The sequence below is a fragment of the Girardinichthys multiradiatus genome, chromosome 4, assembly GCF_021462225.1.
Source record: "Girardinichthys multiradiatus isolate DD_20200921_A chromosome 4, DD_fGirMul_XY1, whole genome shotgun sequence".
Classification (NCBI taxonomy): domain Eukaryota; kingdom Metazoa; phylum Chordata; class Actinopteri; order Cyprinodontiformes; family Goodeidae; genus Girardinichthys; species Girardinichthys multiradiatus.
The window spans coordinates 10,915,703-10,941,195 of record NC_061797.1 but is presented as its reverse complement, the minus strand read 5'-3'; the positions used below and the strand labels follow the sequence as shown (position 1 = coordinate 10,941,195).

Sequence of the window (25,493 nt, the reverse complement as noted above, 5' to 3'; positions counted from 1 at the left end):
TGCAGTATTTCCTCCTGCAGGTAAAAACGACGGTTCAGTGGGAGGTCATCGATATTTCCTCTGCAAACCAGGCTACGGGGTGCTGGTCCGCCCAGATCGGTTGTCACGCCGCGATCGGACTGCTCGCCGAACGGCAGACTTTGCTCAGTCAGCCCACATCCCTGTCTTGCGAGGGGAAGCCATTGTAGGACGTAGAGGAGAGAACCGCAAGTCCTGGAGCAACTGAGATGGGAGAGAGAAACTCCCCACAGTCAATCTTCTCCCTCTGCTCTTCCTCTACTCCTAAAAATGCATCAGGCTTGGCCTGCTGCCTGATAACATGTAGCTGGAAACTATACATACTACTTAAAGTCAAAGAAAATGAATTAAAAACACACATCAGTGAGTATAGAACCTATTTAGGAAAAATGCAAGAGCAGAATGACTACGCAGTCCAAGGAAGGACTGGTTACCACATGGGAAAATGTTTCTGTGGGAAGAAATTAGCTAGGATACTGAGAGTGAATGGAAGCTTAAGTTGTCTGTCTGACGCTTATTCAGAGATCCTCTCTGAGACGATACGCAGGGATATAAACTCGTCATGTTCTTCACGATCCCAGCTGAGAAGCTCCTGGGTTTTCTGACATGGAACAGTTTGTAAAACACCATAAAACATCTGATCCATAACCTCGCCTTGACATACTGACAGAGATGGAAATGATAGGATTTGTTTTTGTTTTTTTATAAATAAGGAAATAGAAATGGACACAAAACACTTTGACAAACATTTTTAGAAGAAATGTTTGCATCCCTGCATATCCCCCCTGCCCACCCAGTGTCCCAGAATACACCACAACGACTGCCGCCCTCCTGAACTCTGCAGGTCCAGTTCGCAGCCTTTGAATCTGCAGGAGCCTTGTCGCTCCCTTCTGGACTCTTTTTGCTTTTCCGACAGATCCTCCCAGAACGTGCCTTCGCCATGGTCTGGTTTGTGTTTTTTTCTCTGTTTTGTAGATTTGTGTTCTGTTTGCTGTGTTTGTGTTGAAGAGAAAGCCTCATGCAAAGTGTGAGGTGATCTCAGGGACTACAGAGGATGGGATTTGTGTGTGTGTTTGTGAAATGTACAGATTATGTAAATGTCATGTTTTGTAACAAGAGGAAACCGCGTGGGGCAGCAGGAAGAGTTGCGTCCTGGTCAGGAAAAGCCACAATGGGTTGAATTTTTGCACTGGGGGCGTTGGAGGAAGAGCATCTGTACATGAGCACAATATGAGCGTGGCTACGCCGCCTGTGGCTGAAGCAGCGTGAAGATTTCTGATGATGGCTTCGCCTCCATCTGCCTGCTGTCATTTTACTGTAAGTGTAGACAGAAAGAGGATGTGTTTAGGACGGGTTAGAGAGTTTCTGCTGGATACATCCAGCCTCAGAAAAGAGCTGATTTTATTCTATGCATATGGTTTTAAAGAGAGCCTAGTTTTTAACCTGAGTTTTGAAATCTGACACAGCTGGGAAAATGAGTGTATTTTGGGAGAGCGTCGGCTATATTCCAGACGCACCCGGTGAAGAAAACGCGACATGGTGCAGCAAACTTTGGGAGGTTTTAAATTAGTCTTTCTAACTTGATGAAACATTCCAGCGGGATTTTAACCTAAAGATTGAACTATAAAGATGTTTTCAGGACTCCACATTCTATCTTTTTAAGTACTGTACTAGATGGCATCCATTTGCAGTACTATCAGTTGGATAAAGGGTAAGTCCACCTGGTTTACCGAGGTTTTTCTGCTCTACTGAGGTTAGAGGGAAAAAGCATTGGAGCCATGATGTGTAACCAAGTGGGCAAAAGGCCTGAGCTGACGGTCTATAAAAAGGTGGAAGAGGAATATTTATTGTCTTGGGACACTTTAGCCTTGTGTTACTAACGCAGCCCACTATGTTCCTGTTTTACCTGATGAAGACAGATGGAGTTATGTTTATGGACGTCTGTCCACATTGTGCTGGTCCGATGTTTATATACACTCTTCATCAACATGAATGTCGTATTTGTTCTGGACTTATAATTAAGCATAGGGCTTTACCCAACGCAGAAGAAAAGTGTAGTAGCACGCTTTGTTCTTCGTCTTTGCTGCCATACTTTGTGTTTCTTTTGTCTCCAGCTTTGACCCGCCCACGGGTTATGTCATGGTTTGCGCAGAAAAACCAAGTATTCTTCGGTGCCCGAGTGGAACCTTGGTTCATGCTCCAGGTAAAGATGAAGCAGGCTAATAATAAGCCCAGTCCATCTCAAATAATCAGCCAACAGGTTCTGAACTCTACGGTTCGTTGTCACCTTTTGATTGATAAAAGAAATGTGTCTCAGTTGGAAAAACAATAGGTAAATGCATAATAAAAATCCCAAATTAAAATGACCTTCACACTGATGAATAATGTACATAACGTTGTGACAAGCACCGTATACAGAGGACTCTATAAAGATCTCGTAACGTGGATGATGTAAAGATGTTTGGTCATTAAATTATAGGTAATACTCTTATTCGTGTTAAACCCTCTCCTCGTGTCTGAGGAAACCAGTGGGAGTTCATCTATTTTATACTGTGTATTCTTTATTTGAGAGGTAAGCGTTGCTTGTACACAGGCTTTTATCGCACAGGAGCTGAATGATTATTGCACAAATTATTTAACGGAAATTGCTGCTATGAGCGATGTAAATATACTTGTTAATGAATCGATTGATTTTTTTCTCTCCATCTCTTGCTGTGTGGATTTTAATTGTTTTTAAAAAGCTAAAGGGTGGTGCAGACAGGTTGGGTGGTCAATATTCTTTAGGTGATATTGAGGCACTTTATCCTGTGAGCAGGGAGGAGGAGGTGGTAGGAACAGACACATCAGTGTTCTTAAAAGAAATGAGACAGTTTAATGTTGAAATTGCAATAACTTTGAAATAAATATAAGGTGTGACAACAGTATCTCACTAGAAAAATGAGTTTATGTGAGCATTTTAGGCATGGGTTGATTAATGTTATCTGCATACATAAAAGGTTTTGAACGGTTACGGTTTCAAAGCCATTAAAATTTCCATCATTGTGTTCCTGTGCTTTCAAGACATTTGAGAGACCAGAAAGTGCAGCATTGGCTGGAGTTTTCTTCAGCTTTTTTGTTGTTGTGTCTAAAGTTGATCAGCAGGTTTTAAAGTGCTTTGTTGTTTGGAGGATTTTACTTTTTTCTGGCTTTATTGTTCTAAACTGGTGGTAATGAAGGAAAGCAGTAAGTTTTCTGGTGTGTGTGTGTGTGTGTGTGTGTGTGTGTGTTGTGTAGATCCGCTCTGAGTCAGATGGAAAACGATCACCAGCTGCTTCCTGTGAGGTCGCTGGACCTTTCTTTTCTAGTCCAGGCTCAGAAGCGGTCAATATGGGGAGGGGGCTGAGATCACTTCAGACTTCTGGTTCCTTTATGTTGCTGTGCCTCAGAAACCAGGTTTCTTTCACACATTTTTTTATATCTACTACACTTTGCACAGAGGGGATAGAAGTGCTTGGATGAAGACACACCTGTTCGGGATTTTTTTCCATTTTTATTTGTTATGTTTATGTTCTTGAGCTACAAGCTCGTCTGTTCTTCATTTACTTTCTTTTTAAACGATTTGAAGTAAAAACAAGAAGAAAAAACCAAACACACTACACTTCAAGTTCTTATTTTATGTAAAAGCAGAGCTAAGCTCAGCTTTGTTGGTCCCAACAAACACTCTTCTGTATAAATCTGTACATGTTTTGTAGGATCCCAAAGGATGGATGAAATCTAACTCACCTCCAGTGGGCTGAGCGACCCACATCATCTTCAAAGAACAATAAAAGTGGTGCCAAGCCAGCATTGTTATTTATGGATCTGTATCAGCCATTAGAGGCACTTTACATTCTCTTTTTATTCCTAATTAGATCTTACATATGAGCCTTCAGACCCTCGCACTGTTTGCGTTTTTTTATTGTGGTGTTCCGAGTGCTTCGTCTCCAGTCTCTAGCATCCCCGTCTTTCATGTGGCCTTCAGCCGGGATGCAGAGGTAAAGGTGCAGTTTATCATGTTAAACTCTGGTTTCCTGCTGCACAGAAACGTGTTTCTGTTGGTCCTGTCAGGTTTATCACTGCCTGTTCCCTCAGAAGGAATGCCTAAATTCGCCCCCTAGTGGCCGCCAGAAAACCTCAGCCAGAAGGGGCTTGTCTTCCATGCAGGGGATTTTACTTACAACCAGAAAATCGGGAGTCTCAACCATCCAGGATCAAATCGGATAAATTGAAGTTTCAGGAATTTCCATTTGGTTAAAACAAATTTGGAAATGTTCCACCTTTGAACTACCTCAATCCTTGCTCCAGTCATCTGGATTGTTCTGCTTCCTTCTTCACTGAGACTTTTCTCCTGCTGAGTACCTGCTCCAGTGTGTTCTCCAACACCAAAAAGAACCACACAAACAAGCAATACATGGCTGTCAGGGGATGCCACACAGCCTAGTTACAGGTGCAGCATCCAACCATTTCAACTAATTTCAGATCCATCTCCTGTTTGCTTTTTAACAGCAGCTGGTATCAATGCTCCTCCCTCATATTAGTAACTATACTTATTTGGATGAACTTTAATGCTCAACCATTTGTTTTTAATGCGGCCTTTGGCCCGGTCAACGGTATTACTATATCATTGTAAGTTATCATTATCAGTCACTGCTGCTGTTGATTCTGTGGAGCAGGTGTGTCTGTCTGCATCATTTCTGTGCTTGTTCTCTGGATGTATGTGTACATATGCGCATATTAAGACTTATAAAGGAGAGAAATCTGAGCACAAGTTTGGGTTTTGATTAATTTAATTGTTCTATGTAATAATTTTATGCTGAATCCAAAGAATAAACGTGTATTATATTACATTAACTTTCATTTTTAATCATCTGAACAGTAAATAGATTAAGGAGAATAAAAAACGCTATGTTAAGAGGATTTTCTTGTTTTTTCTATAATGTTGCCTTTACAATTGAAAGATTTTTCTGTGCTTACTTAAAAAAACAAAAAAGCTTGAATTTAATTTCTGACGATTACTGACACCTGCTGGTCAATAAGTAGAAGTACCAGGGGTCAAAAAGCATGTTTAAATGAATCCTGCCAAGGTAGAAAAAGCATCTCTGAAGAAACACATGTGAAACCTGGCTTTAAATAATAGAAACAATTCATTCTTTTTAATTAGTAAATGTTAACTTTAAAGTAACTTAATACTACAGCTAATACTACAGATATTAAGTGGCTGAGGGAAAATGCCTGCTGCTCTACAACAATGCCCTGTCCTGAAGTTTCAAACTTACTGCTTGAATTTAAGTTACACACTAAAATACTTACTTTTCTAGTCTCAACTATATTAATTACTTTATTGATCCTGGCATTACTTTAACAGGGCTTTTAAACTGGATAACAACATATTGCTGCTCCACCTTGATTGGACTCTGGTTCAACTGGATGAGTAGTCATCTTGCAATCGGAAAGTTGTAGGTTAAATTCCAGCTCTCCGCCACCTGTTGATGTGCAGGGCAACTTAACTAAGAGTTCCCTACTGATCTGCATTTCAGTGTAGGAACGTGTGCATGTTTGTGAATGCAGCTGGGTGGATGTGGCTCTAGGAGAAAAGCACTTCAAATAACTAGATATTTGCATAGAAGTTCAGTCTATTTACCATTTGTCACAGTAGAACAAATCACAAGCAGCTGTTGTTCACACTTGGATTGCTAGATGGCAGCAATGTGTTTCCAATGTGATCCTATCTGTCTGGAATATGTCATCTGGAACCTCGGCTGCAGGAATGAAGACTGAGGTAAAGATTCACCTTCCAGCAGGATAAACCCAGACACAGCCAGAGCTACAATGGGAATGGTGTAGGTTTAAAAAGTTGTGTTAAAAAGGCCCAGTCAAAGTCCAGACCAGAGTCTTGTTCACAGATGGTCTATATCTACATACTAAATAAGAAACAGTGACACAGCACATAGAGTCTGATCAGCTTTTATTCCCTTGTAAATAGAATATTGATAAAAACACACCTTAAAAATAACAAATCAAGGTTTATCGAACAGATGAAAAAGTAACAAAAGGCATATGTAGAAAATCTACATAGCAATTACACAACAGTCTACTTGTCCAAAAAAGGCACTAAATCTTGAAACAGAAATGAAGGAGGGGATTTAAAAAACAAGAACTGATCCAACATCCATCCAGTTGAGGTTTGTTTTACAGAGATTTATTGAAGAGTTTATTGCCAGAATGATGGACCAACCATAATTCTTAGACTGCTAGAAAAGGTGTTGGTTTTAAAGTAGCGTTTCCAGTCCCTGGCTGATGAGAATATTAAGGCTGGAGAGTATACAGTAAATGGCAACTGCATGAAAGATATACAAAACAGTTTCATCTAAGCAATAATCAGAAATACACATGATTGAAGGCAGGCGTTAAACTGCATTCAGACAAATGAGACTCGACACAGATACAAATCAGACAGACCTGGAAGAGCAAAACTTCTGTGGTACTGGTTTTTTTTTTTTCACAATATCTGCGAGTGACAACATCACATGTTCTGACACAAAAAGAGGTAATCAGGACACAAACAGAACCTAAATTAAGAGGACAAGAACAACAGAAGAGATCAAGGCTGCCGGTGTGAAACTGGAGGAGAGGGGAAGGTTTAGCTTATTTCAAATACTGGCAAATAAATCAGTGATTTGTCCTCATGTGTCCTGAATGAATGACTCCTGACAACATGATTTCATATTCCTGTGGCCCACTTGTTTTTAACATAATGAGCAAGAAAAAAAAAAAAAAAAGGAAAGATCTGATTTTAAAATACATTTCTTTAGATCCCTTTCGCACAGTCCTCTCCTCTTCCTCTGCAATGTTCGTTTTAAATAATTTCAAAATGGCAACACCAGACCCAGTAAATCTACCACGAAGGCAGCAGATGAAATAATTTAATCTCTGAAATAATCTCATCACAGTAGATTCTCTAAACTAACGTATAGCTCCCTTTCACAAAGGTTTCTGCTAGGCAGATTTAAAGTTTTTGGTGTAAATAATTTAAAAAGATGACAGAGCTACATAACTGATAATGCCACTGAAGCTTAAAGCAAAGACACAGACAGCTCTGCTGCCACAAAAATGGAAACATTCCATCACAAAAACACTGAAGATTCGGCTTGAATTCCCCAAATTAGGAAGGATCTGAACATTTTATGGTGAACACATGAACTTATTGAGCCTTTCTGGAGTGGAACTACCCTTTATGTCTAGCTTTTATATTCACTGAATCTAGTTTAAGAAGCAGTTTCCCTCACATCATTTATCTTTTTTTGAAGAACTTCATCACAGTGTGTTGACAGTGAGGCTGTTCTCTGATCCGTTTTTTTCCTTTGAGAGCCTAAAACCTGGAAGCAGCAGCGGAGGAACGGGGCGGGGGGGTGGGGGTGTAGCTTATAGCTGAAGGGGAGCAGCTGAGGCATCTTTGTCTAGTTTTAACTCTAAGCTAAGAAGCTAGCCTGTGCAGCACCTGCTGAAAAATAATGACCTTTTATGAATATACAGCCATTATAGAGGTCCTCATCAATCTGAAACTTAGAACACCTGATAATTGCAATAGAAAATTAAGACTTGTTCAAAACTAGAAATGCACTAATTTCCAGTTTTTATTTCGGTCTGACCTGCCGATTTCAACTTGAACTGATTCTGATTTTATTTTTGTCAAAAGGCTACAACTCATAAGACAAAAATGTACTGAAGGTTCTTTGATAGAGGTTGCCATTTCGATTGAACATAAAATGAAGAAATTATAAGAGCATTCATTATTTATTTAAAGACACGGCCTATAACCTTTATCTGATTTTTGCTAAACACAAAAAGTGCATTCAAAGCCAATGGAGGAAAAATTGGCAGGTTCCGATCTCTGCCTGATTAATCGTTGTATCTCTAAGCAGGAGGGCTGCAACTGACAATTTTTTTGCTAATCGGAAAAATAGTCGAAAGATTAATCGATTAATAACCAGATAGCAAAAGGTGCTTAATAGGAACATTTTTTACAGGATTTGAATCAGGTGAAGCTAAACGATGCCACTTGAGGAGTTCTGGATAGAGCATATTTACAAACAAAGCTTTTTCATCTTAAATGCAAATGTATATATTTTTGTACAATTCTGGTTTAATTACTGCTCTGAGTGTCTGTATACTCCAGTTATTACGATTGCTACAATTATTCCATTACTAAATTAGCTGACAATTATTTCAATAATCGATTGTTTCAGCCCCACTAAACAGAAAGAAGCATTTTTTTCTCCCACGCAAACTGGTTTAGCTCCCAGTTTTTGTTATTTCTAGAATTGTTTTGGCACTAGAGGCCTTTATTTTTGATAGAAGGCAGACAGGAAGGAGGGGCAAAGAGAGGGGGAGACATTCGGCAAAGGTCGCCAGGTCAGGTACTCGAACCCGGGACGGCCGCTTTGAGGACTATAGCCTCTATATGTGGTCGCGTGCTAAATCCCTACACCACCAACGCTGCGCCCTAGCTCCCAGTTGATGAAGTTGTTCCAGGTCATGGCTTATTATTCACGACTCTTAAGTTAACATTCCAGTTATCAACTAGGGGTATATTTTTATAACTTCTTACTGAATTATGTAAGGTGTTATGAAGCATAATTCATTGCATCACTTAGCATTTTGCTCTCTGTTAGCCTTTTACATCAATTGTCCTCTATCATTTTCAGGTAAAACACAACGGTTCTGCTGCTCCTTAGGACAGCGTATTAAACCATCCCTTGGTACACAGAGGACGATGATTATCCCCACGGTAGCTGATATTCAACTTTTTAAAGGTCAGGAACAATTTGGAGCCCCCATAAAAATAAAAATAGGAACCAAGTAGATATCTAACCAAAAATTAGTATTCTGACTTTCATGCCTTTTTAGCTGACTGCCAAATGATGAGCACACAGCCTGCTGGGTTTTCTCTTCACTCTTACTTTGCCTGTTAGGGGCGAAATATTAAATCTATTAGTGACGAACCGTAACATTACAGAAGACACTCATTGGCAAATGCAGTCAGATGTAGAACACGTTAGTCACACGCAATCCCCACTCGCATCCAGCAGAGGGCGACCATGTGTCTTTATTGATTCTTGCTAAGAGCCATGGCAGAACGGGAGTAGATTAAGCTGTTGAAGCCGACCACACCAAACTAATGCGAGAATGGCTGGTAATACTGACATGCAGGAAGTTAAAGACACAAGCGCCACCTAGAGATCAAACAGTGTCAAACCAGGAGGGTAACAGTAAAACATTTTATAGCCTATTTATTTGGATTTGTTTTCACTGGGAGAATCGACTTAATTCTGTGCAAACTTTACTTTGCATGAGGTTACGGTTGAATTATCTGAAACATTTTTGGTTTCCATTCTGAGAAAGTTGTATGCTAAATGAAACTTGTTCTACAATTGTCCTAGATGAACATTTCTGAAATGTTTTCCCTTTCAAATGATGATTGGTGATAGTAGTGAATGTATGTTTTTACTAGCATGCCCCTTCTGGAAGAACAAGGCTGTTTGCTGCTGAACAGCATGGCACACAGAGCAGAACTAGGAGTAATACTTAATCTACCTACAGCAGTAGCTCACTCTTAGACCATCATTTAATGCTTAAGTAGTGACTTCCATTCACTTTAGGTATTTGTGATTAGTAACAAAACCATGAGCATGTTCATACACAGCACTGTAGGAAGGTTTTAGGGTTTGTTTCACTGTGCAGTGCTTTAAAATCCACCTAGATGACCAAGGTAAGAACTCAGAGGTGTTCACAACCAACGGTCCTGCTGCATGCATACATGGATACTTACAGTGCTGGTGGTTTCCCTACGAACCTCATGTCAGAGCCACACCTAGTGCCTTTAGAACAAATGTCAATGCATAACACTGACGGTGAGCTTCCTCAGGTTATTATATGTAGTCCGTAAAGTGCTCATGTCTGGAGCCTCTTTTGGCTCATCTCAGGTTTCTGAGAAACAGATTCACAGCAAGGTAAAGCTCTCAGTTTAAAAGGAAACTACACTGAATAAATCCTGCCAAACATGTAGCAGAGAGTGAAAGCCAAGGCTCTGACGTCTCTCTGCGTGAATGTACCAGCACTGCTTGGATCACACAGCTGTAGCACAGCGAGCTAAAAGGGTTAGACTGGAAAGCTTGATATAAGTTCTCACTTAATGCTGGCAGAAAGAAATATGCAATAAACTTAATATAATGAAACAGTGGTACACATTTCTCCCCTTTTTTTCCTCACCAATTTTGCTACCACAAGGGGGCGGTACAGCACCAAGTTATTTACTAACCACCAAAGTGCTCCAAAAAAACGATGTAAGTGAGCCTAGTCTGTGTGCTATAGCAATATTTAGGGCTTTTTCGAAATAATTATAAAATGGTAATCTACAGTCACCACAATCGCTGACGGCCTTTTGTTTTTGTTGTATTGGAGCTTGAAGTTTCCTTTCTCACTGGCAAGAAGACTGACGTCTGAAAACGTCCCTTTATGAGTGGAAATCCTACAAGATCTGGGCTGAGCCATGACTCTGAGTCAGTAATGTTATTGTCTTAGTGTCTGATGGATTTATACAAAGTATCAGTTTGCAAGCTTGATCACCATTAACAACTTGCTGAAACATTAACAGCTAACCAGGGCAGTAACCAAAGAGCAGAGGCCACCTCTTCCTCTGGCCACAGTCTTAGATCTCTAAAATGTTTTATGAACATTTCAGAGAGAAACAGTTACTGTGTTGATGAGTTGTATTATTATTATTATTAACGATATTATTTTCAGACACCTTTATACCATGAAACCATAGTGGAATTCTCCTGGCCCCCATTGGGCATCACCCATGAAAACTGCAATATAACTGCCCTCTAGTGGTCATAAAATAACATGCAGGAGAATTTAAATGTTTTAAATGATTTGGGTTTTAAACTGCAAAGTAGTCTGTATATTCAGAACAAATGGACTAGATGTTTGATAAAAATCTAAAAAAACATGATCAATTTCTACAATGGTTGTACATTCAGATATTATTTTGCATTTATAATTTATTTTAAATCTTTGTGTTCCTAAGAACTGAAGAAAGCTTGTCAGTGAAGTTGGTTTGATACTATTTATTATCTGTGAAAGAGAGTTTTCCCAACTAGTGTTTTCCCCTCCTGCTGCTGCTGCTCCTGCTCTGGTCTATCAGTTACTCAACGTGATAATTAGAAGTTACGAACAGCCGGGACTCTAAGCTCCATGGTATTCAATAAAGTATCACTGATACCAAAAAATACAACTAACGTGTGGCAGTATGTGTTTAAAACACATGGCATATCCAGAGGAAGCACAGATATACCTAAAACAAAAAAAAAAGAAAGATGACGTAATTCCCCTGTGATTATTTGGCACATCTGATGTGACGTTGATGAGCATATATATCTCAGGTTTTTTAGAGCCATCCGTGACTATAACACACTTAAAAAAATACACAAATAATAAAACTCAATACTTTGGCTAATGTTCCACTCACCTTTCAACAACAATATTCACTCAGGCTGATAGTTCCTCTCAATAGATGCTTATATGTTTATATAATGTTACATATAGTTTACCATATGGGTGTGTGCACACTTACATAGTATATGTACAGACGTGGTAAAAAGTAGAGGTTGTGAAACCTTCAGACTGAAGGAGAGCATGCTTTTGTCTTTTTACCATGACTGTATGTCTTCAGCACACTTTCATTTATAGTTTCTAAACTGGCTGAATCCATCCTGACCGACTCATTTCTTTTAAAAGGCAGATCTCACAGTGATCAATCACTTCTGGATACAAATGAATAAATAATAACCAATCAAACTGAAATCATGGCTATATTATATACAAACGTGTAGTTTTGGCTTCCATTGAATCTCAATAAAATCTAAGAAGTGAATAGTTAGGTTTTCTATCAATGTCATAAATACCAGTAAATTTATAGTGTTCAAATAATCCGCTTTGCTTACCAAGCAGCTGATTTTATGCAGTTTAAATTCTGGTGGGCATGTTGAAGCAGTGCATTAAAAATAACCTTAGAGTCTCTCAGAATGAAGAAAATTAAAATCCCTAAGCACTGAATCTGAACATAGAACATAAAGTCAAATGTTTCAGTGCAGTCAGTTAAGAAATGTTGAAGACTTTGACAGCCAGTATTTAGCACCGGCTACATTTTATGCAGTGCCTTGCAAAAGTATTCACATCCCTTGAACATCTACATTTTGTTGGTTAAAGCCACAAACCTCAGCGTATTTAATCGGCATTTTATGGGATAGACCGAGAATGAGGAGTGTTCTGGCCAGCTCTGATCAACTTCCCTGGCCCCGCTGGATCCCCAGAGGATGATACCGCCACTACCATGTTTCAGTCTTTTACATTAGAGATGGTGCGTTCAGAGTGCAGTGTTAGTTCTCCACCACACAGCATTTTGCATGAAGACCAGAAAGTTCAAATTTGGTCTGATCTGGCCGGATCACCTTCTTCCAGAGGTTTGCCATATCTTCTCTACATGGACTGTGACGGGCAAGACGTCTTTCCTCCAACAATGGCTTTCTTCTTGCTACACCTCTAGTTTCTGATGATGAACGACCTGTCAAGACTAACTGTGCTTTAAACATCTTCACAGTCTGTCTGCTGTGTTCCTTGGTCTTCATGATGCTGTTTGTTCACTAATCTTCTCTAAGAAACCTCTAAGGCCTTCAGCGAACACCATGGATTCACACCACAGTCATCTTTATTTACCAACTAGGTGTCTTCAGAAGGCCCTGGATTTTATTTTAGTCTATCACTGAAAACCACCAATAAAATACATTAAAGTCAGTGGTTGTAATGTGACAAAATGTAAAAAGGTTCAAGGGGTAAGAATATATTGCCAAGTTATAGAAACTATGATGTTCTATCAATTTCATACCTATATTTTACAGGTATTTTAGCTATTATATATTAAGCTTATTCTGTGGGGCGATTATTCTGGTTCTGCCTCTTTGAAGATAATTTTTTATATTCATCTTCAGCTCAAAGAAATGTTGTGACCTCCAGCGTATTCTTCGCCTTCACAGATTCATCTGCCAGAAATCTGCCGTGAAATGAGACGATGACGCCTTAAAAGATTCAGCAAAAGAAAAATTTAAAACATGAAGCTCATTTTTCATAATCCTATATACTGAGGCTGTTCAGTTGAGATCACAGTGCAAGACCCTGAAAGCATTTGATTCCCAAGCCAAATACAGCGTAGCCCTGCTGTAAGCGATACAGTCTCTATGGAAACCTGCACAAAGCTTCATGTCCTGTTTGACAGCCATCCGTGGAAGATTCAAACCATCTCGATATAAAAGAAATCAGCAAGGAAATCGTCTGTGACTATTCCAGCTGTTTCCCTGGGAGTGTCAGAACTGAAGGTTGAAGTAGTGAACTTTCTTTCTAGGCATTGTATTAAAATACAATATTTGAATCTTCCACAGATTACCAGAGACAACTCACGTATAAAGGTTTGTCATTATCATCATATTACACTATTAACAGCTATACGAGTGTAGCAGAGTAGGTTGGTGGTTGGAGGTAGGGTTGGGAGGTATCTCAGGGTTGGAGTTTACACAACGTTTGGTCTTTTTGTTCACTTATAACATTCCTATAAAATCTGCTTGCATATAATGACACCTGCTCCAGCATCCGCTGGTCCCGTCAGTCATCCTCTATCTTGATCTGATTCCCCACGCTGCATCCTGCTCCATCCGCCTGATTGGCTGAGGCTGGGCTGCTGCGACTGGCTGCCGTCTTCCCCGAAGTCACCAGGTCCTGGGGTTCGGACAACACGCTATGGAGGCCGGATTCATCCTGGAGGGTTGGGGACGAGGGGGACCAGGACACACCCGTCAGTCTGGATCCTTCTGCCTGAGAGCCTGACCCTGACATGAGGGAGCGGCCAATCTGTGAAGCGCTCCTCTGTCCGGATGTGCCTCCCCTAGCCAGGGCAGAAAACCAGCTGGGGAGCTGCGGCGGAACCTAAGCGACGGGAAAGGAAGGAAAACAGTGAGCAGATGTTGAATTCTTTGGTAATGTAGTAATTTGGAGATATTTGGGAATTTGAGATCTACCTGGGTTGGAGAGGACAGGTCAGCTCGACTAAAAGCAAACTGCCTGGCTGATGATCTCTTGTCAAATAGGGACACATCACAGCCCTGCAACGTCCAACAGGTTAATCTTGTGCTACATAAAAAGCAGTGCAAGTGCAGGCAGATGGTGCCGCGGATTATACATGAAGTTAACCTGCTGTGCAGATCCAGCTCACCTGGTCAGGAAAATCATTGCCATCCACTTCATCACCGTTGGACTGACCTCCTGGACTCTCAACCTCGATGCCATGGCTTTCCAAGATGGCTGCTTCTTCAAAAACACAAACCTTATCATAGAATATCGAAGTTGGACAAGGAGCACATGTGAGAGCAAACCGGAGCCATGCAGGCGAGGGGAGAGACCAACCAGGGTTTCAATCATGTTCAATAAGCTTTTTAAATGGAAGAAACACATGAATTATGAAATATAACAAAACCCGAGTTACAATAAATTATATTTACCTAACTTTATAGTGTCATTAAGTTAAATACAATGTTGTCAACCTAAATTGATCCTCTCCAGCTCTGGCGTGTTTTTCCACCCTCACAATACAATTAGCTTTACAACACTTATTAATGATGTTTTAAACAATTAAAAACTTGAGCATTAATCAATAAGTTGGTAGCAGATAAAATAACAAATTGTTTAATTTAACCGCTTTAAATGTTTTAAGGAGGCAGAATAATTTCACAGGTCTGTGGGGAAGGATGAATGTCTGAGGAGATATTCCTTTCGACGGTGCTTACTGCTTCCCTGCATCATGGGGTTTGCAGTTTTCCGTGTTAATATATTTATAACACTCAAAATATTCAGCAAAAGCTCCAAATCTGATCTAAACCTAATTTAAGACCTGGTATAGAAAATCAGGATGTATTTAAGACTTTTTGAGACATAAAGTTAAGAGTTTTTATGGGTTTTAGGACATTGCAGAAACCCTGAAAAAGGCTTGGCAACAGCAGCTGGCAGAAAGGACTTCAAAAAGTATGATAACATATGTCCTAATCAAGGTTTGCTTCTACTTTTCACATTGATATCATGCTTAGGTTTGGTTGTCTGCTATAATAAATTTGTGTCCATATTTCTTTTAAGATCTCTCTTCTAAAACGGATGTGGTGAGGGTGATTGTGTACAATTTGTAAAATCTTTAAATTAAGAAAAGAAATCAACTGCTACAAAAGTAGATTCAATTTAATATAATGTAGTCTAATAGACATGCATGAACGTCTGATGCAAACACAGAAGTAAACATTACCTATGTTGGCACGCCTCTTGATGTCTTTACGGCGGTTGGCGAACCAGTTGTAGACCTTCAGAGACGTTACTCTCTCCAAATCAGACAACTTCTTTCCTGCAAAACACAGACAGGAGATCTCTGAACGGCTGCCCGTCTGCTTCAGTGTCTCTATGATGACAATACAAAGCGTGATACAACTGAAGATTTCATGGTAAATACAGAGGATTTAAGTGACGAATATAATACCTGGTTTCTGAATGACAGCATTGCAGGCGGTGGCTATCTCCTCCCTCTTCGCTTCATCAGGATACTGATTATCAGTGAAGAAGCTGTTTACACACAGAATTCTGTCAAACCACTTTCATTACAGGCAACAGCTTCTCTTACAGCCACAGTACTTTGCTAAAGTATTTATAGTCCTTGGACCTTCTTCCATGTTGTCACATTACAACCACAAACATTAATATTGTATATATAGTCACACAAAGCAGAACTGCTTCATACATGTTCCTATCAACTCTGATCATCGTCCTTGTTCCTGCTGAAGAGAAGCATCCTTGCAGCATGATGCTGCCACCGCCGTGTTTCATAGAGCGGGTGATGTGTTCAGGGTGATGTTCGGTGTTAGTTTTCTGCCACTCAGCATTTTACATGCAGGCCAGAAAGTTCAGCTTTGGTCTCATCTGACCAGAGGACCTTCTTCTACAGGTCCTTCTCAAAAAATTAGCATATTGTGATAAAGTTCATTATTTTCTATAATGTAATGATGAAAATTTAATATTCATATATTTTAGATACATTGCACACTAACTGAAATATTTCAGGTCCTTTATTGTCTTAATACGGATGATTTTGGCATACAGCTCATGAAAACCCAAAATTCCTATCTCACAAAATTAGCATATTTCATCCGACCAATAAAAGAAAAGTGTTTTTAATACAAAAAACGTCAACCTTCAAATAATCATGTACAGTTATGCACTCAATACTTGGTCGGGAATCCTTTTGCAGAAATGACTGCTTCAATGCGGCGTGGCATGGAGGCAATCAGCCTGTGGCACTGCTGAGGTCTTATGGAGGCCCAGGATGCTTCGATAGCGGCCTTTAGCTCATCCAGAGTGTTGGGTCTTGAGTCTCTCAACGTTCTCTTCACAACAGATTCTCTATGGGGTTCAGGTCAGGAGAGTTGGCAGGCCAATTGAGCACAGTGATACCATGGTCAGTAAACCATTTACCAGTGGTTTTGGCACTGTGAGCAGGTGCCAGGTCGTGCTGAAAAATGAAATCTTCATCTCCATAAAGCTTTTCAGCAGATGGAAGCATGAAGTGCTCCAAAATCTCCTGATAGCTAGCTGCATTGACCCTGCCCTTGATAAAACACAGTGGACCAACACCAGCAGCTGACACGGTACCCCAGACCATCACTGACTGTGGGTACTTGACACTGGACTTCTGGCATTTTGGCATTTCCTTCTCCCCAGTCTTCCTCCAGACTCTGGCACCTTGATTTCCGAATGACATGCAGAATTTGCTTTCATCCGAAAAAAGTACTTTGGACCACTGAGCAACAGTCCAGTGCTGCTTCTCTGTAGCCCAGGTCTGAGGAATGCGGCACCTGTAGCCCATTTCCTGCACACGCCTGTGCACGGTGGCTCTGGATGTTTCTACTCCAGACTCAGTCCACTGCTTCCGCAGGTCCCCCAAGGTCTGGAATCGGCCCTTCTCCACAATCTTCCTCAGGGTCCGGTCACCTCTTCTCATTGTGCAGCGTTTTCTGCCACACTTTTTCCTTCCCACAGACTTCCCACTGAGGTGCCTTGATACAGCACTCTGGGAACAGCCTATTTGTTCAGAAATTTCTTTCTGTGTCTTACCCTCTTGCTTGAGGGTGTCAATAGTGGCCTTCTGGACAGCAGTCAGGTCGGCAGTCTTACCCATGATTGGGGTTTTGAGTGATGAACCAGGCTGGGAGTTTTAAAGGCCTCAGGAATCTTTTGCAGGTGTTTAGAGTTAACTCGTTGATTCAGATGATTAGGTTCATAGCTCGTTTAGAGACCCTTTTAATGATATGCTAATTTTGTGAGATAAGAATTTTGGGTTTTCATGAGCTGTATGCCAAAATCATCCATATTAAGACAATAAAAGACCTGAAATATTTCAGTTAGTGTGCAATGAATCTAAAATATATGAATGTTAAATTTTCATCATGACATTATGGAAAATAATGAACTTTATCACAATATGCTAATTTTTTGAGAAGGACCTGTATATGTCTGAACATCTCACAGTGCTCACTGAGTTATTCTAAGCTTGCAGTATTTTTTTCATAACTTAAGCCTGCTTCAAACTTCTCCAAAGCTTTCTCCCCGACTATACCTGGTGAATTCCTTGATTTTTATGACTCTATTCCCAAATGTTCACTAACCGCCCTCTTCACAGAACAGCAGAGAACATGGTGTCAATAAAGCGCTCTGAAAAGTTCAGGAAGTATGAATACTTTTGCAAGTCCTGCAAAATCTGTTTTGTTCCTCACCTCTCCATCACAGCCAGACACTCCTTCCTCCAGGTGAACCTGCTGCCTCGTCTCAGACGGAAGCCCCCGGGGGCGGAGGCAAATGGGGGCGGGGTTTGGTGCCAGTCCATCACATCCTCCAGAGCCAATGGGGCAGCTCGCATGGCCATGGTGGCGCCTGTTGTGACAGAGATCATTAGATTTTAGAGGTTTAAATATGAACCTAAACACGTCTGGATTGTCAACAATATCCGCTAAACGCGTCGAGGAGCCGATCACCTCTAGAACAGAAACCCGAACTAACGAACTGGACGAAAATGGAAGTGAAGGCAACGAGGAATGTTTAATTCACAGATCATTACCAGGGTTTGTTTTCTCCAGCTGGTACCAGCGAAAAAAGGCCCGTTTCTTCTGCTCACTGAGGTCCGATCCCTGCTGCAGGAGCCAGTGGGAGATCCGACTCTGACTGATCCCTGGAGGGTGATGGCCGTGTGTCACTCAGTGGGTTTATTGCTTGTCAAACCTTTTTCGGTTTAGCCTCTGATTGAACCAATACTCACCTGTTACCTGAGCGACCACAGCCTGGGAGATCCGTCTGTTCGCCAGGAAGGACTTGATCTCCTCTTTGATCACGCTGCTGTCCCTCCTACAATACACAGCCACAAAGTACAAAACCTATCTAAATCTACAACATCAGAGGAGAACATTAGTTCACACTTGTGGCACAGAGGTAGTAGTAATAGCTGTAAAATGTGTAAAAATGTATGTAGGTGTGAGGAAAGCCAAGGTGCCATAATATCATTTGCTCTCCCTCTAGTTGGATTTCATCTTCACACATTTTCAAATCGATACAGCTGAGATGCTGCTGTCTGGCTGCGCACTACATACGAGACACATTAGAGTACATGTGTGTATTTGTGTGAACGGTGTGCATCCTGCCAGCACATCCAGATTCACACTGAGCTACAGGCTGGCTTGTTGACAATCAGGGCCTCTGCTGCAGCTATATGCATGCTTTAGAACTGCATCTCTTTAAAAGGTTATTCTCATCAAAAACTTTAGATATTATCTAGCCTCAGAGTTTGGTGCTTTTTAGAACAATATTATATTGATGACTGGGTTCTGGTTTGGTTCTTCTTTACGTCCAGCCTTTTAATTCTGGTCACATCTTACCTCATTAAGAACTCCACTTTATCATCCAGATCCAAGTCTTCTTCGCTGGCCTCAAACCCAAAAGCTGGTGCCATCACACTGCCACCAACCACAGCCAGAGGAAACCGAGGCGGAGAAAGCTTCCCGTTGGCGACAGCGGTGAGCCCGTTCTGGACAACAACCGGCGAGGCTAAAGGGACCGGCAGAGGCGGGGAGGTGATGTCCAAGTTGTTGCCGGGTGACAGTGAGACTCGGTTGTCTGGAAAAACTGTCTGAGTGGAGGTGGAAGTCGTGGAGGACGAGGCGCAGACGGAGTTGGAGGAAGACAAGGAAGACGAGGGTGGCAGGTAGGAAGCTTTACGGGTCTGCTTGTGGCCATTTTGTCGGTCCAGATGATCGAGAGTGTCCAGGGCGTGAAGAACCTCCACCTGAGAAATACCGGTCCGTCGAAGCCTCTGGAGGAGATCGATCTGTTCAATGGTGAAGCGAGGCTCCTCACTCTGCTGGAACATCCTAGAGAGCATCAAGATTAGAACAGGAATAAAGAGTTAAAAGGCAGAATAGGAATTAAGATCCGCCTCCACATTACAGTGAAACTAGTAATGTGGAGGATCATCATTTAAAGACCACAGCCAACCTAAGTACTGTTTCGGACCAGCTGCTTCGCTTTCTGACCGCGGTTTACTCACCTTCTGATGCACCATGTCACAAAGGTCAAATCGATTACCAGTAAAGTGACTCCGACTAGTGAGGTATCCCCCAACTTCTCTGGGAATGTGGTGTAATCAATTAAACATGGTGAACTAACAGATATTTAGGCACATTGTTTAATACCAGAGAACAGTTAAATCGAAATAAATCCAAGAGACCACAGATGTATTAAACTAAATAGTTTTAAGATCACTGTAACTGATTTTCAGGTTCTGCTATTCCTATTTAACTTTGCTTTTCAAGAGTCAGAACCCAAAAAACGTCCTGTGTTACATATCAAGTTTTTCTCCCTATTGGGTCACATCAACAGAAACGTTGTAAAGCATAAAGCGATGGCTACATAAAGAAGCTCATCTCTAGCATGTTTCCAAGAAGGTAGATAAGAGTGTAATGATACGTCACTAAGATATACATAATATTGCAGCAATATTAATATCTCAAAAGGAATTATTTCATATTTTATGTATTGAATCTTCAGTTGTGATCAACGCACCACGGAAAAGCTCAACTTTTATGAAAATGCACGCATCAGGATTCATGCAGCTATCGTGAACAAACACAATCTCCTTTCCTGGTCGAATGCTCACGTCAACATTATTAGCTGTTAGCTAGAAGCAGCTAACACGTCTGTTCTGAGACACCGAGATGGGCTCCATCTCTGAGAGCTGGAGATGTTGTTGAGGTATGTCTCTGTGTACGTAGTACATACACACACCAACGCTGATGATGGTTATATACTGTATACCATCATCAGTCCTTCTTCTCCATGGGGGACAGAACTCTTGTCCAACATTTACAAACATTTTCCGGTAAAACCTTTTTTCTTTGCTATGAATTATTAACCAAAGTAAGTGACTATTTTCTGTTTGGCTTTTTGCATTATTTGAATATGATTTCTTGAAATAAAATCATGTGAATTCATACGAACGAATACAGATAAAACCCTGAAAATGTGGCATCTTTTAATCTGCAACCGCTCATTTAAACACAACACTGCACATCACCCTGAAAAAAAAAAAAAAACCATCAGCGAGCGGACACATGACAGTGGCACCGTCATACTGTGGGGTCAGAGTTGATGAGAAAATGGATGGAGCAAAATACAGGCAGAAAATCTGTTACAGGCTGCAACAACTGTGAGACTCAGGCAAGAGGTCACCATCCAGCACCCCTAAACATCCAGCCAAAGATACAGTGGAATGATTTAGACCAAAGAATATTTATGTGCTACAAGGGTCCAGTCAAAGTCCGCTCACAGAAGCTACTTTGTGGGAGTCTGTCACATAAAAACCCATTAAAATACACGTTTGTGGTTCTAAAGCAACAAAATGCAAGACGGTTCTAGTGTATAAAATCTTTCGTAAGGTACTGTTCTCTGCGGGTTTTGCAGCAGTGGACAAGATTTCATTTTGAACATTACATCTAAAAAGAGCTCGTTAAAACATGATATGCAGCACGTAATGATTACAAAACATAGTTTTAATAATGTAGCAAGGAATGACGAATTTGCATTATGACAGCATTAATGAAGCAAACTAAATAAGTAATAATAATAATAAATAATAATAATTATGTGTCAGCTTCTTGTCTGTAGAATTACTGCCAGCACACACACACACACACACACACACACACACAGTCTGCAGCTGCTATCCAGATATGATGTGCATTCTTACAGATTCAATCAGGCTTTTATCTGAGCAGACATTTTCAACCCCAGTAATCATCTAACATTATGCAAATAGATCCAGTTCAATATGAGCTATTGTGTTGTGCTTCATAATTTCAAAGGAAATGCACCCTTAGTTCGATGCAGCTTTAGCCTGTAAAATGTAAATCCTTACCATTGGTTATATTTTTGTTGTGCCCTATATCTTTAAGCATACAGTAAATACTTTACACAGCCTGATAATGACAACAAAGCCGGTCTGTGCATGGGGTGGGGCGGGGGGTGGAGGCTGAAGGGGGAGAATAAGATAAACAGAAATAAGAGATAACACATCGTTCTTCTTCTTTCTGGAGCAGAGAGAGAGACGAAACAGGCAACAGAAGAAAATTAAAGTCAGCAAGCAGATCCATGCATATAAAAGGAAATGGAGATAGAGGGGAAGTGTGTGTGTGTGTGTGTGTGTGTGTTTGTCTTAGGAAAAATGCCAAGAAAATTTTACATCTCTGGCAGCCAAGCTACATACTTTCTCTTCCTGCTGCAGAGGATGACTCATGGTATACCGAATCAGAATGAAACAAATAACAGCTGCAAAATTACAGCAAAAGGCCTCATGTTGCTATATTATAAATGAGAGAAATTGTTTTGTCAATCTGCATTAAATAACTCGGAGGTTTGATTTAAAAGGCGATACTGCTGAACAAATGTGCACTAAAAATAGCTGTTAAAATGCCTTGCAAACACACTCAGTCCTAGAACCTCTTTACATTTTGTCACAGTATGACCACAAGACTTTTAGGGATTTCATTGGGATTTTAAGTGATAGGTTTGCACAAAGTAGTGCATAACTGTAAGGACAAAGGAAAATAACATGTGGTTTTCAACATTTTTACAAACCACACCAATATGGTCTATGTGTGAGTGACAAGAAGAAAACCATTATTGAAAGAAGTCCAATTTGAGTTTTGCCACAAGCCATGTAGGAGGCACCATGTAGAGGATACATCAAACATGTAGGGGGCACAGAAAACATGTAAGGGGCACTGCAAACATGTGGCAGAACGTTCTCTGATCAGATGAGACCAACATCTATTTTTCACTAACAGTGACCATCACCCTGAACCCAGCATCGCCACAGTGAAACATGGTGGTGGCAGCATTATGCTGTGGGGATGCTAATGTAGCTAAATACAGACAACTCAGGGAATAAAACCTGTTAGATGTTGCAATAGAGTTCAGACTGGGGGAGATGTTCACCTTCAGATCTAAATCCAATTGAAAATCTCTAATGAGACTTGAAAATTCATATTTAATCTAATCTGCTAAATGGGTTCTCTGGGTTATTGATTCAGGGGGACTAGATCCAAAAGCATGCCACACTTTTCAGATTGTCCTTTGTGTAAAAAAAAAAAATGAAAACCATGTATCCTTTTCCTTCCCCTTCACAATCATGGACTACTTTGTGTTTATCTGTGGAATAAAATCCAAATGAAATGCATTGTGATTGAAACGTGATCAAATGTAAAGAGGTTGAAGGAGTAACAATACTGGAGATAGGCACCAGCTGCCCTGCAACCAGACATGGACGAGCAGGAATAGGCAATGGATGGATGGATGGATGGATGGATGGAGTATAAAGAGTTTTGAAAAGTACCGTGACAAGGGAAAGCTTATATTTTTCAAATTCCAATCCATTTTCATGTTTATTCCACTTAAAATTTAAGTCTCCCCTGCGACTGATTCTTCAAAATCCACGTGTGACTTTGTGTCTTGACAAATGTAGATATGACACCGAGAAAAGTGTGAGGAACATAATGTTTTGTCACCTTCCTTGAAGCAAATGTTTATAGAGGTACGAGTCTGAGCCTCTGAAACTGCTAAAGCCTACAGACCCCAACAAACAGGGAGGCTCAGATGCAAAGTGTGCAAAGAAAGAGAGGGTCAATCCTATAATGCTGACACGACGCTGGTAGCTTCTTATAAAGTGTCTCCAAAGCAGTGTGGGGATTACTTGAAAGTGCATGCACTGGAAGAATGAGATTTGGACCAAACGGCTCATCGGGCATTTCAAACGACAAGGACACCAGGCTTTAGTGACGATTTAGTTAATGAGGTTGACCTCTGTCTGCTACCTGCCTTGAGACCTCCACAGAGTCACCTGAGCAATACACAATGACAATAAGACAAAAATAAAGAATAAAAACTGTGTATCATCATCAGATCAGACCTCAGACCTGCATAACAAAACTACACAGCCAGTACATATGAAGCCTTTCACATGGATGGATGGATGGATGGATGGATGGATGGATGGATGGATGGATGGATGGATGGATGGATGGATGGATGGATGGATGGGATGGATGGATGGATGGATGGATGGATGGATGGATGGGATGGATGGATGGATGGATGGATGGATGGATGGGATGGATGGATGGATGGATGGATGGATGGATGGATGGGATGGATGGATGGATGGATGGATGGATGGATGGATGGATGGATGGGATGGATGGATGGAACCTTTAAACACACGGGATTGGAAACACAAATGCTTCATATACTATATTACATTTTACCATCCTTATTCAGACCCGGAAAACATTTAAATCACAGATTATCTTCTTCCAGACCTGTGTAGGAAATATGGATTTGTGTTCGCCTCTCTAAGAATAACTCAATGACAGCGGACCTCCATCCCTCCACCAAAGAAAACTAGAAACTTGTTAAACAATAACCGTACAGCAGAGGCTGAACCCAGTGACCTGGACCTGCAGGCTGCTAACCAGACGTGGCTTGGAGCGGTTTCTGCTGCACACATGTGGAAGCAAAGACCAACTTCATGACTGGACTCACAACTTAAAACTGCATCAAGAAAACCAGGGACCACTGCTTAAAGTGGCCAGATGTTAGTGGGTGTCTTCAGAAGTTTTGGTGTTTATTATATCAATTTTACGTCAAAAAACGTAAAAGTACATGGGGTTACAATCCTGCCTTGCTCAAAGACAAACAAGTCTGCGCAGTAAACTCTGTGCTCAAGCATTTTTTTTTATGCAATTACGCATAAAACACGATAAAACACTCTGCACTGTGCTATTAGTATTTACCAACGGGTAAAAAAAAGTTGACTTTATGTTTAACTCCCGATAAACTGCATATTTACCAAAAAGAAGTCAAAAGGACCTGTTTTATTCAGCCGAGGCCGAATAGGAGGTGTGAAACTAACCAACCGAGGAAAACCAAGCGGCTCTGGGGATTTTTTTTTAGGAGTTTGCAATTATCACCTTACTGGGAGAAAAAAGGGGAAATGCATCGGAGCTAGCAGCAGCAGGAGCGTTTGAAGACTGCAGTTGTTGGAGCAGAAAGACTCACCTTATTCCAGTCCGAGAGCCTCCACAGATGTTAGGTTGATCATATATCTGCCGCCTCGGAGCGCAGAGACTCGGGGACTGTTACAGTTTTCCCAAAATGTCTCCCCCTTCTTCTAATTGGGTTTCAATCCGCCGTCAGACAGATTCGCCTTTTGTCCGGCAGACAGACGCCATGTTGACACTGTGACGCGAGGGCCGACGGGAGTCGTAGTTCAAAGGGTTTACTGTAGCAGAAGTCTAAATGGCAGATAGTGACCAGGAACTTACTTGCTATGTTTAATTTTGCAAAACATTTGTTTTCATGATCCACTCAGTTACAGTGCCTTCTTAGTCCTGTTCAGTGTCATGGGTTTGGTGCAAATCTCCAGAAGGAAGGAAGTGATGGTGGACACACAGCGCACGTTGCCAGTCCATCACAACACAGAGACAAAGGACAAAAAACCATGGACACACACGTTCATCCATGTCTTTAGACTGTAGGATGCTGCTGGAGCACCAGGAGTATAAAAGCATACATGGGGAAAACATGGAAACTCATCACAGAAAGGCCCTGGCCAAGACTTGGACCCTTGACATTCTGGGATCTGAGGCATCAAATCACCATCCACTAATAATCTAAACCTTGCCAGATCACCAGGCCATCACAGGGCAACACAAAGA

General features: G+C 41.0%; 2 protein-coding genes across 5 annotated transcripts in view; one reads left to right on the top strand and one right to left on the bottom strand.

Annotated features, from left to right (window-relative positions):
• kif13ba (kinesin family member 13Ba) overlaps nucleotides 1-4,953 on the top strand; it is a 47,684-nt gene extending 42,731 nt beyond the window's left edge. For all 4 annotated transcript variants that reach the window (XM_047363042.1, XM_047363041.1, XM_047363040.1 and 1 more), the window contains one exon: nucleotides 21-4,953. In XM_047363042.1, the coding sequence (XP_047218998.1) occupies nucleotides 21-226 (206 nt within the window). In that variant the 3' untranslated portion in view covers nucleotides 227-4,953. The remainder of the gene's footprint in view (nucleotides 1-20) is intronic.
• Nucleotides 4,954-5,984: 1,031 nt separating this feature from the next.
• Nucleotides 5,985-25,010, bottom strand: LOC124867106 (homeobox-containing protein 1-like). Its single transcript, XM_047363371.1, has 10 exons — nucleotides 24,835-25,010; nucleotides 19,104-19,595; nucleotides 18,491-18,576; nucleotides 18,293-18,403; nucleotides 17,952-18,108; nucleotides 15,665-15,747; nucleotides 15,437-15,532; nucleotides 14,360-14,454; nucleotides 14,166-14,249; nucleotides 5,985-14,073 (listed from the first exon to the last, which is right to left on the bottom strand). Exons 2-10 carry the CDS (start codon nucleotides 19,592-19,594, stop codon nucleotides 13,753-13,755), a joined length of 1,524 nt encoding a protein of 507 aa, XP_047219327.1. The 5' UTR covers nucleotide 19,595; nucleotides 24,835-25,010; the 3' UTR covers nucleotides 5,985-13,752.
• Nucleotides 25,011-25,493: the final 483 nt, after the last annotated feature.